Here is a 17,832-nt window from a genome sequence, read left to right on the forward strand (position 1 = left end):
CGCCTAGAGTCTATAGGTGTCTGTACTTACTCAAACTATGAAGATACGAGTCTCATAGTTAGATTCACTTTTGATTATATTTTTATTCAGTACTAGCCGTCACACGCGACTCCGACCGCGCATATACGTTTATCAATATCCCGCGGGAACTATGCAATTTTCCGGTATAAAAATTTCCCGATTTAAACTATCTGTATACCGAATTTCATCTAAATCAGTCCAGTGGTTTAGACGTGATGAAGTAACAAGCAAACAAACAAACAGACTTACAAACTTTCGCATTTGTAATATTAGTGGGATAATAAGGTACTGTTGTGCCAACGGTACTTTAGAATTATATTCTCATTTTGGTTTTATAATATAAATCATCGAACGTAAATTAAACTAAAATTTACTTATAGATAGTTTGTTTTGCAAATAATTCAAGTAGATAATTTGAGTTGATTAAAAGTTAGATTTTTCAGAGATAATTCAAAGATTTTTAAAGAACAGCTACATAGACTGGGTTGATCCTCAACGCCTTGCCGAGCGTTATTGACTTTACTTTATTGAAGATCTTCGATAGAAATCCAGTCTGTTGCGCCTGCCGAGCGGATATTTTTCTCGTTTTTAAACAACCCTCCCCTTCACACTGAAAAGAAAGTAAACCAATAAAATTATGAGGAACTTAAGGTGGCTACCCGGCACCCGACCAGCACTGCCTCGTCGTTCGGTGTCCACTCGTTCTCGACAGTTGGTCTACGGGTGGACCTCGCGTGGTCCTCGAATTTCCGAGTATTAAATACAATGATGGGTGGGTGGAGAGCGCCGCATCGCAAGCGTGCGCGCAACGAGCTATCCCGAGTGGTCCGCTCGCCGTCCACGCGTGGGAACTTCACGAGCGAGGCGATCCGGTGACGCTACCGAGTTGGTGTAGTGAGCGCATGTCGATTCAAATCCATATAAAGAATACAAGGTATAGCGGAGACAGTATAATAGAGAGATCTTTCTCCAGGCTGATGGGCGTGTGCTCTATTATAGTAGCCTAGACAAGCGTGCTTTGAAATTAATCCAGAATATGAGCCTAAAGATCACAGCTCATTAGAGCCACCCGGCACCCGACCCGTACCGCCTCGCAGCGAGCGGTTAGTATTTTTTATATGGATTTGCATACAAGGTATAGCGGAGTGGTTACAGGTGTTTTAGTGGTTACAGAAGCGGAGCGAGGTAGTGGAGTGGTTACAGGTGTTATCCGGATAATATCCTCGCTCCGCTCAGCTGTTTCCACTAGAGCTGCGCTGAGCGAGGATAGGTAAATGAAGCGTTTCTATTGGTTTATGGCTAACGCATTCCACGCAACGCATACTTGCACATTTCTGGTGGAATCGCAGCCTAACGCGACATTTTTAAGCTTAAGCTCTAGTGCAAATTGAGCCTAAGTCTTCTTGGCATCGACTTGAAATTTGGTATGCAAATGTAGTTCGGGTGACAATGCAAGCCAAGTTGACAAAAGTACAGTCAGCAAAAAAAGCTTGTATTAGAAATGTTTTTTTACAATACTTATTTCGCTTATAAAAAAAAACCAGCGGAGGTACAGGCCCACTGAGTGATGATCGTCATCGGCCGATGATCATGCAAATATAAACTTACTTTTGTTTTGCAGTTCATACCAGCACACTGAAATGAAAAGCAGATTAGCGGGACCAAAAAACCTATTATGACAGGCAACTTAGAAACGTTGAAGAACCAACAGCACCCAATTGATAAACCTCGAACATGCTACTTAGACTTAGAAACTCGACTAAACTTAGAAAGTTTGACTAGGGAGTGCTAAGGTCCTCAAATGCATATGAAACATATGAATACCTACTTTATTACCACAATGTTCAATGTCATATACGTAGTACACAGTCAGCATCAAAAGTAGCTGGTTACTTTTGTACTTTAGCGTTTTATAGCCACGTACTGAGCGCCATACAATATTGACAAATGTGTTAATGTGACAGAGTAAAAAAGTAACCAGCTACTTTTGATGCTGCCCGTACCTATGTCTTCATTTCTTTTTAAGGGGATCCCATGCCCCAATGACCTTCGATCTGAATTCCTTAGTTTTATAATGTTTTCTGTAGCTTATTATATTATTAACAACGGCTTTAAGCAATGTAGTATCCCATGTTTACTTCAAAGTTCATTGTCTTCGAGATATTTGGCATCAGTTGAATAATTTTAGTTCAAAAAACTGGTTTTCTGGCCATAACTTTCGTGTTAATTAGTTTCAAATGAAAACCCTCGACACGTTTTTAGAGACGTCAAAGACGAACCCAAATATGTAGATTTCGTATACGTTAGATCTTTCACGTCAATAGAGATACGAAATAAGTGTTTTTTCAGACAATGTTTAAAAAAATCATACAAAATTGAGTATTTTTTTTTTTAATCCTGTAGACAAAAATTGAGACAAAGTATTGGAGAACCGATAGCCGTTTGACTTATAATTCTATTTGTCGTGCAAAAGTAGGAGATACGATTCAAAACTTGTCGAAAATCGATGAACACCTCGGGTAGCCCCTTAATCCTATCTCGAAGCCATATTTGGTAGCTAGCTTCGAAATGGGAAAAGTATTTCCGATTCGAAACTAGCTACGAAACGGAAATCCTATCCTAAATCTCGAAGCCAGATTTAGAAATAAGCAATGTTTTCATTAATTGTCCATTTTTTAATGAATGAACAAAGGAATCGCTCGACGCGCCGCGCCTTTACAATAACGCATTTAAAAATTCCTCATCCTTAATTGGAGCTTAAAACTTGTGGATGCGTAAACGAAGGACATAGAATAAAATAAGAGAGAAATAGACACACTTACCAACAGAGTCTCTCTCGCTCTATTCTTGATACAATAAAATAAAATAGCAACTATAAGTCAAATTAGCTCAATTTACCCCCACATAGCAGTTTTCTCCGTTACACTGAAAAAAAAGTGATGTTGCGTCCATAAAGAACCGGCCAAGTGCGAGTCGGGCTCGAGCACGAAGGGTTCCGTACCATTGTCTAAACAACAATACAATACAATGACTCTTTATTGTACACCAGAAATAGTAAGCGATAAAGAAATCAGGACAACATTAGCAAAAAAAACACGTTTGTTGTATGGGAGCCCTCCTTAAATATTTATTTTAATTTATTTATTTTTAAAGTCAATATACGAATATCTCAAGCGTCAAGTGTCTATGAATATTTCAAGCGTCTACCTGATGCGGTTATTAATATCGAGCAAAAACGGCTAAAATCACGTTTGTTGCATTGGAGTCCCCGTTAAATAAATATATCTGTTTTTACTATTTGTTGTTATAGCGGCAATAGAAATAACATAATCTGTGAAAATTTTAACTGTCTAGCTATCACGGTTCATGAGATACAGCCTGGTGACAGAAGGACAGACAGACGGACGGACGGACAGACGCACAGCGGAGTCTTAGTAATAGGGTCCCGTATTTAGCGTTTGGGTACGGAACCCTAAAAAACATTACAAGTATAGAAGGTATAGCTAAAGAGCACGGGACTATCACTAGATGTTACTACAGCCGGCATGTGAAGCAGTTCAATGCCGTATGTGAAGTTCTCTATCCACACTGGCCCTGTGTGGGAACTAGGACCCAATCTCACTCATTCTGAGAGGAGGCCTATATCCAGCAGTGCCACGTTAAGACTGAGATGATGATGATGATGATGATGAACGTATACTGGCCAATATAACGGCGTTTTAGTAGCGACGTGCGGTAATATTCCATGCTATGCGTAATATAACTTACTGCAGCTTCGCAACTATCTCCCTCGCACTAAAACAAAAACATGATGGCATGATAAATTTTGAAAAGAAAATAAAGTTTTGACATTTTTAACTCTCGCAAGGCTCACTCATAAATTATGGCCACAGCTCAAAATTGCTTCGACGGCCGTACTCATGGGTGTTCAAGTTACTTATGATGTACAGTCAAGGGCATAAATATATGTAAGATACTAGTACAAAGTTGTCAAAAATATCTCTGAATCTTTGACAACCGGATGGCCTAGTGGTCCAAGAACCTGGCTACGTAGCTTGAGGTCTCGGGTTCGATTCCCGGCCGGGGCAGATATTTGTATGAATAATACGAATGTTTGTTCTCGGGCCTTGGATGTTTAATATGTATTTATGTATGTATTTATCTTTAAAACTACGAGGTGTTCATCCGTTGCCTAGGAAAATCCATAGTACAAGCTTTGCTAAATTTGGGACTAGGTCAATTAATTATTAAGTGTTCCATGATATTTATTATTATAATTTAATATCTTTGTGCCACTAACCATAAGGTCGATGTATATAACGATATATAGCAGTGCCCTCACCTGTACGTAAGCCGCGGATGTATTTTTGAAAACTGTGCCTTGTTGATGGTAGGTAATCCTATGCGAAAGTTGGTATGGATGGATGGATGTTCGGATGTATGTTCGTTACTCTTTCACGTAAAAACTCCAAAACGGATTTGAATGAAATTTGGCACACAGGTAATATATAGGTACCCTGGATTAACATATAAGCTACTTTTTATCTCGATATTCCTACGGGATAGGGATAAAATCTTGAAATTTTAGACAGTTGTTCCTAACGCAACCTCAACGAATATATATTTTGTGATTTCCCAGGGGAATTTTGTAAAATCCCGGAATTTCAATTGGAACTAGCTACCAGACCGAATAGTTACGCAGGCGAAGCCGAGAGTAAACTCTAGTGACTTAATATGTCTATAATTTACCTTTGAACTGCAACCTTTCCCCGAACACTAGAAAATAGAAAATTTTCAGTACAGAAGATATATAACTTTTCAGGGGCGTCATAAGTAATACAAATGAGTCTGCATGACTTAATGTTCATTTAATGAGAAAGTGGGATGCACTTTTGCCACAGAATAAGTAATAATACAAGTACAGAAGTTTCACTGCCGTACAAAAGTGACGTTTAGGCATAAGATTCGTGCCTACTGTATGCTTCTCTGTCTATCGCATAACTCGTGTTCACTCGCACGCGTTGAGTCGCACTGAATCGCCTCAACGTTGGGGAGGCCCGGTATGTACTTGTAGCTCGGCGGCGGAATGGCCTAGTGACACCCCCCTGCTTTTGCATGAAAACATTTACTTGTTGCATCGATGCAGCTGCCTTACGAAAACAAACGCAATAAAATAATTCAGTAATAAAAGGCTTTTGGGGTGTATGAGGTTTTCAATTTTTAATTAACACCTTGTATAATTCCAATATTTGGTTTTCATATTTCAATAAAATGTGAAGTTTTAACTTACCGCGGATACGCTGTGCTCCCCTGTAGCCTGAAAAAACCCTTGAGTTATCAGAAATATCAAAATAAAATAAGTAATTTAGAAATATAGAATATAGAAAATATTTATTTCGGACTTCGCAAATTACACAAAAACACAAAACGAAAAAAAACATTAAGTACTTAGTAGATAGTCGCGAAATCGCGAAGCGAAATTTAAAGAACAAATAAAAATAAAAAAAAATATCTTTATTTCATATTTATAAGTAAGTAGATTTACAGTATGTACCTGGGGCGTCCCTTTAGGCTAAAAAGCCTGTGTTAGAACGCTCCGCTCCTCCAACATTTTTTAACATGTATTACTAAATACTTATTGTATTTAGACTTAGGTTAATGACTTGTTAAAGGAAAACAGAAATATTTGTACGCCTACTGGCAAAACATAGAGATTCCTGAATGTTATGCTTTTAAGATCAATTATGTACACCTATGTTCCACAAATAAACGTATTCTATTCTATTCTATTCTAAATACATTTTTAACCGACTTCAAAAAAGGAGGAGGTTCTATGTTCCGATGTTTGTATTTTTTTTTATGTATGTTCACCGATTACTCAGGCAATTGGGGACCGATTTTCAAAATTCTTTTTTTATTCGAAATAGTAGTCTTCTGAGGTGGACCCATTATCACCAAATCAAGATCTGATAATGGGATCCTAGGAAAATCTAGGGCAAACCTCATGTATAGGCACACCTATGGCGATTTTGGCATTTTTAGCATCAAGACAAGCATTTACATTCAGAAAGTATCACTTGGTAAACTGGACCTGATGAAGAAGACCGTAGATGGCCAATGGAACTCGTCAAAGCTTAGTAAAGCTCGCGCGTCTATAAACGACCATGATTACTAAACCTAGATAAGCGACTAAGAAGAAACTTTAAGTTAATGATTCTTTCGAACTGATTTGATGCTGAAGCCGGAAGGTAGGCAACGGAACTCTGTTATAAAACAACGTAACTAAGCCGTGTTTGGGCTTAATGGAATCCTTGTGAGATGTACTTTGGCTGCAAATCACTAAAAAGTAAGAAATCAAGAAATTTTTTAACAAAAAAGTAAAACAGACTCCAAAAATAAAAATTACAAAAAATGGTTATTAAAAGTAAGGTTTAGCAATGATTAGTTAGGTTCAGCAAGGATTAATAAGAATGAGAAATGTTTATAAAGGATTAGTAAGGTCTTAACTAGTATTGGTAGGAATAATTAAGAACTGCCTGCCAGATATCATCCGACCAACGGGCCGGCGGTCTGCCCACCGTTCTTTATCCCAGTCTTGGCCACCACTGCCTGATTGCTTTCGACCACCTGTTGTCAGTGCGTCTCGCCAAGTGACCCTCCCACCTCCACTTCAATTGTGTTACTCTCTTGCCCGCATCCACAACTCCAGTCCGTTTCCGAATTTCAGAATTGGGGATGTGGTCAAGAAGTGTGATGCCCAGCATAGCTCGCTCCATGGCTCTTTGTGCGACTTTTATTTGGTGCACGTTGGCCTTCGTGAGCGTCCATGTTTCAGAACCGATGTTTCGTTAGGATTAGTAAAGATTAACTAGGATAGTAAGAATTGGTAAGGATTAGTAAGAGTTAGTATTGGCAAGGATTAGGTAGAATGATTAAATTAATATGGATTAGTAAGATTTTGTAAGGATTAACAAGAATACTAAAGATATTTTATGTTAGTAGTTTATGTATTGTATAGTATTGCATGTATGTATTTATATAGTTGTTTCATTTGTATTTATTTTAATATTATTGATTTTTTGTTTGTTTTTATTTTCTGTTTCTGTTTCCGCCACCTATTTTTGTAACATATAATTTCTTGTACCCAAATGGTTGTCTGGAAGGTTGTCCAAATGATTGTCTACCGTGAATTTAAGTGTTTATATTATAAGTTTTTTTACTGCTTTATGGTGTGCAATAAAGAATATTTGTATTGAATTGTATTATAAGCAAAGGTTAGTATGATTAAGTAAGGATTAGTAAGGAGAGTAAGGTTTCGTAAGGATTACTAAGGATTAGTAGTGATATGTGACCAATAGTCGAAAGTTCAACTTATAGAATCACGAGTGGAAAATTGTGTTATCACAAGAATTAGTAAGGTTTTAGTAAGTAAGCAAGTAAAAAAAAAATATATCTACCAATGAATCGCATTCTTCCCCATCGCACTGAAAAAAAGGGTACATTTCGACTTTATACTCGTACATCACAAAATAGATTAAAGAGAAAATAACGGTTTTTCGTGTAAAGTTGATGATGTATACTTCGCAGGTGGTAAGTATAGGACCTTGTGCAAGGTCCGCTCGGATTGCTACCACCATCTTGCTCGCTAATCCTGCCGTGAAGCAGCACTGTTATGTTTCGGCGTGGAGAGTAAGACAGCCGGTGAAATTACTGGCACTTGAGGCATCCCATCTTAGGCCTCTAGGTTTGGCAACGCATCTGCAATACCCCTAGTGTTGCAGATGTTTATGGGCAGTGGTGATCTCTTACCAACAGGAGACCCACTTGCTCGTTTGCCATACGGTCGAATAAAAAAAAACTTGAGTATTGAAGACTTGGGTGTATGTTTCCAAATCTTTGTCTTTTTTCTTAACTAGAAAAGGTCAATTTTATGTTTTTTTTACAGCCTTATAACCCCCGACGCAAAAAGAAGGGGTTATAAGTTTGACCGCTTTGTGTGTCTGTATATCTGTCTGTGGCACCATAGCTCTTATTACTCTCATCTCAGCAAGTATTGTTAAAAAAATGATGCTGAGGATTAACTTTTTACGAAAACTAATGGCAGAGAGCCTTTGTCCCTCCATTGTGGTAACAATCGTAGCATGGTAGGGCTGCATTTCCACCAGAGATGTGCTAGGATATGTTGCGAGGAATGTGTTGTTCATAAACCAATAGGAACGCTTCGTTTACCTCGCCTCGCTCCGCTCAGCTGTTTCCACCAGAGATGTGCTGTGACAAACGCATTCCTCGTAACGCATCTTCGCACATCTCAGTGGAAACGCTGCCTTAAGGTGTTTAACCGAGCGGTCAAAACGCTATATAATGTCGGCGGCCGATCGTAAAATCCGCCAGATCACGAAATTCCTAGGCATATCGTGAAATGCCGCCATTACAAGCTTTGCTTAGTTTGGGACTAGGTCAATTGGTGTCAAGTGTCCCATGATATTTATTTATTTATTTATTATTTTTTAAGTAAGGTGAACGTACGAGTGCTCGTCACTCGCTGTCCCAATAGATGGCATCTTTAATCTTATGACATTAGCAATAAGGATCACAGTAGAGTCGTCTATTGGGCATTTTAGGGTGTCGAACACTCGGACACTTACTAACTACGGTCAATTGCATAGCAAATTTCATCCAAATCCGTCTAGTCCCGCATGTGCACTCATAAATCTTAGGTTTTTTTATGCATGTCATTTACTTACAATTGCAGAGCACCCTTTATAACTACACTAAAAAAAAATATGTTTAAATTTCAATTTTCAACACATACTTTTGTGCTGACATTGCTTTTGTTGAATGTTATAAAATATATACCTTTTTATAACATTCAACATATGACAGATATATTTCAGTATACTTAAATATATCAAATTTCAAGTCAATTTGATTACTGAAAATGAATCAAGTTTCATCCAATCCACTTCTGATTGTACTGTTTTATTTATGAATTTTTTTTTTTATTATCTGAAATATACTTTATATTATATAACTTAAAGAATATGATAAACTTACCACACTCCGGCTGTATCTGCCATGACACTATAACAATAATATTTATGGAATTGTTTAAAATAAGACAGTGAGAAATAACCTAAATCTTTACAACAAATACCTAAGTCTCAATGTATAAGGAATTCCAGCACGATTGGTTCTTTTTAATATGAATTTAAGAAATATCTTCTAGATGTGCAGAAAAGTCGCAATCAGTCAGTTTATGTGTACAGTGCTACATCCTTATCCTAATAATATGTAATAATATATGCTATATGCTACAGTTTGTGTGTGGGAAATATTTCTATGTTTATTTAATTGCAATTATTTTCGTGTCATTAATTTAAGAGCGTTTATTCCTGCTGAGCTGGCAACGTTGCATTTTTGTTAGTTTTTCTCGATTATTCCATAAAAAATAAAAATGATTTCTGATAGAACACTTCTTAATATATAAGTTAATGCGTCTACTCCAATAATTATTCGTGATAGACTTTTATATTCCTTAAAATCGATTTAATGTTTATGACCGGTTTTTAAAGAAAATAATAAATATATATTGTATTTTGACTGTAATTTTGAATGTAAGACCTTCCTGTTCTGTATTCTGGCGAATAAATACTTTTGACTTTGACTTTTAGACTTTTGACTTTGACAACTTTCGTACAAACACAGCTTTTGCTGCTTTTGCTTTTTAGCAAGGACCATAAAAGATTGTTAAACAGTTGATGTCATATTTGTAATATCTCGTCGTGTCCGATTATTATAAGCAATAGTAGATTATTATCGTGGCCTGGAAGTAGGCAACTGCTGAGTATGAGAATACGGTATTTGACAACTCCTGATTTTGCCATATCTGATTATTATTATGAAAATATAGATACACAGATAGTGTTTAGCGAAGAGAAAATTTAAATCGGTTGAAAATTGGATTTATAGTGATTTTTTGAAAAATCTATATACCTGTCTCTTTCTCAAACGCTTTTCTCTATGCAGCAAGTATGGCGGTACTGGCGTGTGACGTTACATGCCAGTTTGTCTTTCTCTGTCTAATCTTGAATTTCAAACCTGTATACATAACTTTGTTATTTGTAAGGGTAGCTTAAAAATTGTTTTTCTATTCGATAACAGGCATTGTGTAGTTTTAATTTGTAAAACATATACAAAATAGTCAAATACCGTATTAAACGGACGAGCTTGCGAGTCCGTTTAACTAATACGAAGCCAGTACTTGCTATTCCAGCCGAGACTAATATAAAGCTTTTCTTAAAAATGGTGAAGGAAAAAAACGAATTAGAATAAACCTTTTCTCAACAAAATATATTATGACATGTAATTTTATTCTAATAATTTTTTTCATGCTTTACCGCCTTTTTTTCGTTAAAAAAAACAGCAGTTGTATTTTTCCACCGAAAGCACCACAAGCTGTTTCAGATCCAATAAAAAAAGTCTGGACCAACAAAATAACTGATAGCAGCCATTAGAGTTGGCTGTATACGACTTGCTCCAACATTTCCATGGCCGTTTTCATTTTTGAGACATTTTTGGGAAAAATACTTAATCTTACCAAAACTTTACAATTTGGTTGAGCACACTGAAACAATAATCAAGTTTTTATGGATTTTCTCAATATTAAAAAAATAGAAAAGAAACAAAATAATTAGATCTTGACAAGTTCCTATGTGACACTCGGTCGGTAGTACTCTGTGGTAGTACTCTGGTGCAGTCAGGCTAGCTACTACGAAACTCGAAACTTGAAGTTTGTACCGTACCGTCCCTCTCGCTCTCGTATTAAATAGTGTAAGTGTCAGAGGGACCGCACGACACGAACTTCGAGTTTCGTGTTTCGTAGTAGCCCAGCTGTATTTGCCGCACTTGTCAAAAACTTGATAAACGTAGCAGAGGCTCACGTACGAACTTCAAGACGTATAGTAATTTGCGAAAAAGAGAGAGATGATAATGTAAGCTGAAACACAAGATTATGAGCCGCGAACCCGTAGGCGGTTGTTGCTGATTAAAGCCCCGTTAGATGTCGCTGTTATCAATATTTTACTTTTTGTCTCATTTCTCATACTAAGTAATTAGCTGTTGCCCGCGAATTTGTCTGCGAAGAAATCGTTTGTCGCACACCCTCGGGAACAGCTCATTATTTCAGGATAAAAGCTATCCTATTGTCTATTCTGATCTTTTACTATGAACTAACTAACTAATTTGGCTCAGGGACCCAAAGAGGGCCTTGGCCTCCGAAACGAGAGCATGCTATCTGTTCCGATCGTGCGCAGCCTCTTGCCAGTCGTCGACTTGAAGACGCTTTGACGTCTTTTACTATGACGTATGCAAAATTTAATGGCAATCGGTTTAATAGTTAGGACGTGAAAGCGGAACAAGCAAACAATAAAAGTCACTTTCAAATTCATAATATATTATAGTAAGGATTATCTCAACAAACACTGCTGTAGGAAGCAACCGATTTTTTGACCCAGAGTCGAAATAATAAATTCAGCCAATGCAGAGAAGTTTCTTTCCCTTTATAGCTAAATCTTATTTATAACTGCTTGCGGACACTGAATCAGACACTCTACTTTGTTAAATAAATACTGTACATTTTATAATGAAAAGTCATAGTGTAATGTTTTAAATTATCGGGATTTTCACTCATAACTATTAATTACTACACCCGAGACTTATAACACTTACCACAGACTAAATAATAGTACACGTCGCTTACAAAGAGTAATAATTACTCAAATTCAAATTCAAATGATTTATTCAGTAAATAGGCCGCAATGGGCACTTTTACACGTTATTTTTTAAACTACCAGCGTTTTCGGAAAGACCATCATTGCCAAGAAGAATGCGCCGCAAGAAACTTGGCAGAAAGTCATTTATAAACTATATTATACAATTAAAGAAAAAAAAATACAAAAAAATAATAATAATAAAAATACAGGGACGTATGGGGTCCCTTAGTTACAATACTAAATACTAACTATATCTAAACTATATCTACGTTCAGTGGAAGTGTAGAATGCTTCCACCGTCATAAATTTTAAAATAACGTTTTGGCCACATTGTAGTGACCGTGGTCACGAGTAGACCGAAGTGTAGAGCCACTGCAATGTCGCTGAAACGTCGAGTTAATTATTACTCGTTGGTAGCGTGATAAGTCCTGATTGTGGTAATAGTTATGTATCATGTTTAAGAAATGTATAGATTTTTAAACAATTTATTGTGCGTCAAAGACTATTAAGGATGTAGTGAATAATATTTTGCTATCGTATATACTGCCGGAAAAGATCGTAATTAATTAAGTTCGTGTGTTTTGAACTAGCTTACTGAAGTTAACTGAATATTATTGAGAAATCATCACTGTACAGTCATTATTTTATATTTTATTCTGACAAAAGTAAACACGTTTATTCCAATAAGCAATTATTATAGAAATTACTTAGTCAAGTAACTCGCCCCTTGTCATTCCCGGTGCAAAAGTGCCCATAACGCTCACGGCTTTCATTCTTTTATATATCCACTTACCGTATTGTTGCAAATCTCTGGTTCAAGCTAAATGACGACAATAATAGTAAAATAACATTTATATGATTTGCTATTATAAAATACTTAATAAATCACTGTTTCCACCAGACATGTGGGAGGATGTGTTGCGAGGAAAATAATTTCTATTGGTTAATGAAAAACACGTCCCTCGCAACACATCCTCGCACATTATTGGTGGAAACGCTGCTTAAGAGCAATGGTCAGCGTCTACGGTGTGTGAACAAATAATTATCAGTGAAATAATTTTTAGTTGTAGAGTTTATCCGTATAAAACTGGCCAAGAGCATATCGGACACGCCCGAGATATGGTTCGGTAGCCATTACGAAAAAATTAAGTAATATTTTTCTAAGGATTTCGTATTTTGTACGGAATACTCCAAGTTTAGGTATATTATTTTATACCTTAGGCTGCTATTTACTCTAAAACTACTAATAATTCTCAAGAAAACTTAACCGTTATAGTTTAGTGCAAAATTACAGCTTTCTAGCATTGATAGTCCTTAAGCAAAGCCGCGGACGCATAGACAGACAGACAGACATGGCGAAACTATAAGGGTTCCGTTTTTGCCGTTTTGGTTACGGTACCCCAAAAATCGTGTATCAGGGATACACGATGATTTTTTTCTAATAGAGCTCGATTTTTAAAGTTATTATGTACTATACTATGTATAGAGTCATCGTGTTAAATATACAGTGACGCATTTAGAATGGTTAGTATGGGTTAGTCTGTAACTATAAGACACACCAATATCTGTTCTTAGGAACCAGTACCCCTAGTGTAAGTTTTCGGTTACAAAATACGTCTCGATCTCGTTCGCGTAAAATCTCAATTTGTATGGATACACGAACATCGCAAACGTTCCGCTAGAGGCGCTGTTCGTGTTTCCATACAAAATGAGATTTTAACGCGAACGCGATAAAGACGTATTTTGTAACCGAAAATTTAAGGCTTAGGGCGCAGGTCATCGATCTCGGCATGTTTACGTCCGACTGCTTGCACAATCCTCTCGAATAATGGCTGATCAGAATACTGGTCCAAAACTTACTTGCATGAAAACACCAAAGATATTGAAACAGTTGCATGTTGTCTGAAAATATCAAATTTACAAACTTTGTAATGTTTTGTAATAAATATTTAAGTAACTGCATATTGTATTAGAAATTCCGACGTAAAAAATGTAAACATATTCAACCAGCTACAGAAATATAAAATAAAAATAAAATAAAATTTATTGGAAACAGTGACATTACAGTTTACATAAAATTAAGTTTTGCACGGGAACAGTTTCACCGTACTTGTTTTTTGCAGATAGAGGGTACCCGTGTCACCTACACTAGGTTAGGCCTGTCCCGTAGGATGACACCTTTACAGTGATTATATTTATATTTCCAATTCATTTTAAAACGCTCTGTAGGTACAGTCAGCGTCATAAAGTACGTAGCAGTCAAGATCACCAAATACTTGGAAACATCCAAATAGTCATTAAGATTGACCCAATCAAAGCGATCAAATTACTCAGGACATCCATCGTGTACAAATAAATCAGAGCCATCGGAGTTGAGTGCGAAATAAATTAACACGTCATAAGATTTGACTTTTTGTTTTTGACAAACACCGGAAAGAGTACCAACTTGTCAGTGATCGGTAGTCTCTTTCATTTGGAGCCTGACAGCCTTTTTTCACATTTTTATTTACATTGTCAGAATTCCGGATTAACGGATTTCCTTTTAAAAATATGGCTTGAATTGGCTAGAAAAGAGTTATTATTCAAGGTAATGACATGATTGACATGTGCATTTTGCACCAAGAGACTGAAAATGGAACACCGCGGCGTTCACATTGTATTAAAGAGGATTAGCTAACTGGATCATTGGACCTTATACCACAGAATATATAATAGTACTGACGTACAGAATGGCCACGCTCCGCCCCGCACCGGTTCGAGTTACCCCACCCCTCAAGCGCAGATTGCAGGAAAACCGCAGGAAAGCAGTCGGGTACGCAACGCGATGTACGAGTATGTCGGTCGCACCGTCGCACGGCACTAAGTTCGGGAGCAATAATTACATATTACATACGATTTAACAATCGAATGTTCAGAGACAAATCCTTTAAAAGGAAATATTTTAGTGTAAGTAATCTTTAATTAATAAGGTCTCAAATGATTAAAACAATAAACTTTAATTTATAAAACATTCATTTGTGTTTATTTCCTAAAAACTCGAAAATCAACCATATTCTAATAATTTGTCGCTCGTACAAAGTCACATAATTTTCCGTGAAATTTGCGCGCCGGCAGTTCATTGCTCGGCTCGGTGGCCGTGAGTCCGCAAGCAAGCGTCAACTTGTCAGTGGGCGCGCGAGAAATTGAGGTTCCTACCCTGCCTACTTCCTTTTGTAAATAAATAATGCTTTCTAAAAGTATCGCGATTAATACATGAAATAACTAATTAGGTACCGAATAATTCGTTCAAGTTTGTAGTCATATATTTATTGTAAGTAATTTAAAATAATAATGCTTAAATACATAGACAGACACATTTATGTAGGTTTAAATAAAAATATATGATTAACGATTACATTTATTTACACATCTAAGCCATACCTACATACCCTATAGTACTAGGGTTTTGCGATAGTCAGCCCTGTATGTCTTACGCACACATTGACGCGTGTACAGACGTCGTCGTGCCTATGTAGATTCAAGAACGCGTATTTTGTATGGCGTGGCCGCCCTGTGCTTATACGGTGTGTAATAAAGTGAATTTTCCTGTGGTGTCCCATAATTTTGGATACTTTAGCTGCTACAGTACTAAAGTCGGCTTGAATGTTATAAAGTATTTGGCGACGTGCGTGCTCCGGTATATTTTGTGCACGATGGATGTCTCGAACAATTTGACCGCTTCGACTGAGTCACTGGTAATGACTATTTTGTATGTTTCCAAGTATTTGGTGATCTTGACTGCTACGTACTATATGACGCTGACTGTACAGCATTATTTAAATTATAATTTGTGTCAGAGCAAAGAATGAACGGATGAAATAAATGAATGAGCACTAAAATATAATTTAAGAACTTACTATCATAAGCGATAACAATATCGGAATTCGCGGCATGGTGTCCTGGGAGCAATCTATTGGGAACTGCTCCCAATGCCCGAGGGTCACCAAAAGTTTGTCATACCAAGGAATCTCAATCTATACTAATATAATAAAGAGGTAGTTTGTGAGGTTGGAGGGGGTAATATCTGGATCTACTGAACCGACTGAGATGAAATTCGGTGTACTGATAGATTGAGTCTCGGGAAAGGACATATATAGCTTTCATCCCGGAGAATTGCATAGTTCTCGCGGGATAGCGATAAACGAAGTCTACACGGGCGGAGCCGCGGGCGACGGCTAGTTTTTTATATGTTTGCAGAATGTGTGTGCCTTCTGGGGATTCTTGGGATGTTTATTTATTTTCACAACTAATGTTAACCCGCGGCCTCGCAAAGGTTCATAAGATACAGTGGTGAATTGAAATTCCGAGATTTACCTACTAAATTCCCGTGGGAATGTCCAAATATTACACCGTGGTCTTTATTGACATTGTAAACAAATTTCATGACTATACCCAGCGGATGTGATTTCGACATATTATCCAGATGTTTAGCCATCTGTATTCCCAATTTCACCGAAACTCGTGCAGCCATTCTGCGTGAAGAAGTAACCAACAAATATTCCCGTGGGAATTACGTGGTGGTTTTCATTGACGTTGCATTATAAACACCCGTGCCCAATTTCATGACTCTTAACCCAGCGAATGTGATTTCAACATTATTATCCTGAATCCGTGGGAATATTGGGATATAAAGTAGTCTATGTGTTATTCCAGATGTCCAGCTATCTACATACCAACTGTTCCAGCTGTTTTAATGAAGGAGTAACAGTAATACACACACACACTTTCGCATTTGTATCGCATCATCCCAGCCTATATACGTCCCACTGCTGGGCACAAGCCTCCTCTCAAAATGAAAGGGCTTGGATCGTAGTAATTTGTAATAGGTGTCAGTAGGATTGGAATATTCTGTAAACACTAACAAATGCCAGTTATAGAACATCAACGTCATACGTCATATGTATTTTTATGTTTATCGAATATGTGTAAATAAATGTTTCTCTCTCTCTCTCTCTCTCTCTCTCTCATACATATATACGCCAGGTATTCGCAACATGGTCACCCTAATTAACAATTATGATAAAATTTTAATGACTTGCTTTTTAATCACTTTGCTTTATAGTCTGCATTTATAATGTAAGTTGGTTTTGTGAATTAGGCTTTCGTATAATACGAGTACAGTAGTAGTTTCACATGCGAAATTAAAAAATACCAACAGCCATTTGTTGACCAAGAGCTTCAAGGTGATATTACACCGGTGAGGCGAGACGAGACTAGGCGAGGCGAGAATTGAAATTTGTATGGTAAATTTTCAATCATCTAGCGCATTTCGGTTGCGGTTGTGGTTGCCATACAAATATCAATTTTCGCCTCGCCGGTGGAAAATCACTTTTATAGGGGATAACTTCGCCTTTTGTACAATTTTGAAATTTTTCAATTGTACAATTGTCAATTTTGTTTGTCTATTTATTTTGTACAATAAAGAGTTTCCATACATTCATATCACAACGATAAATAAATCTACCTAGTTATGATTCTGTGTGTGCTTTCTACTGATTTGTTTGAAGTGGATGCTTCAGCCTCATTAACCAGCAGCAGCAGGAGTGACTATAATAGGCACCTACTTTACAAGTAGCTATAGATAGTGCCACGACAGCTGAAGTGAATGAGTAAATGTCAAAACCCTGCTGTCATAACACGAAATGTTGTAGGTGTGTGTGTAATCAAATCAGTCACTTGAACCATCGTGGCACTACGTCCATCGTGAATCGGGATTTATGAGCCACAGTTCACAATTAAGATTGGTGTTTTGGAATCTTTTTGTATTTTTTATTTCAATTCCAAATTTTTTGTTACTTTTACGGTCATCCCGTAAAACCTATATCGAAAATACAAACTGAAATAAAGATGCACAGAAAAACCAGAAAAATAAGACCAGCGCTGGGAATCGAACCCAGGTCCTCGGCATTCCGTGCTAGCGCTGGTCTTATTTTTCTGGTTTTTCTGTGCATCTTTATTTCAGTTTGTATTTTCGATATAGTTCACAATTAGCCGGATTAAG

General features: G+C 37.1%; 1 protein-coding gene across 1 annotated transcript; it reads right to left on the bottom strand.

Annotated features, from left to right (window-relative positions):
• Positions 1 to 390: 390 nt before the first annotated feature.
• On the bottom strand, positions 391 to 15,795 carry LOC141436129 (uncharacterized). Its single transcript, XM_074098990.1, has 13 exons — positions 15,689 to 15,795; positions 13,653 to 13,694; positions 12,586 to 12,612; positions 10,619 to 10,645; positions 9,076 to 9,102; positions 8,766 to 8,792; positions 7,479 to 7,505; positions 5,312 to 5,338; positions 4,771 to 4,797; positions 3,790 to 3,816; positions 2,920 to 2,946; positions 1,630 to 1,656; positions 391 to 631 (listed from the first exon to the last, which is right to left on the bottom strand). Exons 1-13 carry the CDS (start codon positions 15,722 to 15,724, stop codon positions 482 to 484), a joined length of 498 nt encoding a protein of 165 aa, XP_073955091.1. The 5' UTR covers positions 15,725 to 15,795; the 3' UTR covers positions 391 to 481.
• Positions 15,796 to 17,832: the final 2,037 nt, after the last annotated feature.

The sequence above is a fragment of the Choristoneura fumiferana genome, chromosome 16 (assembly GCF_025370935.1).
Source record: "Choristoneura fumiferana chromosome 16, NRCan_CFum_1, whole genome shotgun sequence".
NCBI classification, from domain to species: Eukaryota; Metazoa; Arthropoda; class Insecta; order Lepidoptera; family Tortricidae; genus Choristoneura; species Choristoneura fumiferana.

Coding starts and splice junctions, on each gene's coding strand:
- LOC141436129 (XM_074098990.1), bottom strand. CDS start 15,724: ATGCCGCGAATTCCGATATTGTTATCGCTTATGATA. Junction 9,103..10,618: donor AACCAAATTGTAAAGTTTTG/GTAAGATTAAGT, acceptor TTATTGTTATAG/TGTCATGGCAGATACAGCCG. Junction 632..1,629: donor GTATGAACTGCAAAACAAAA/GTAAGTTTATAT, acceptor CTTTCTTTTCAG/TGTGAAGGGGAGGGTTGTTT.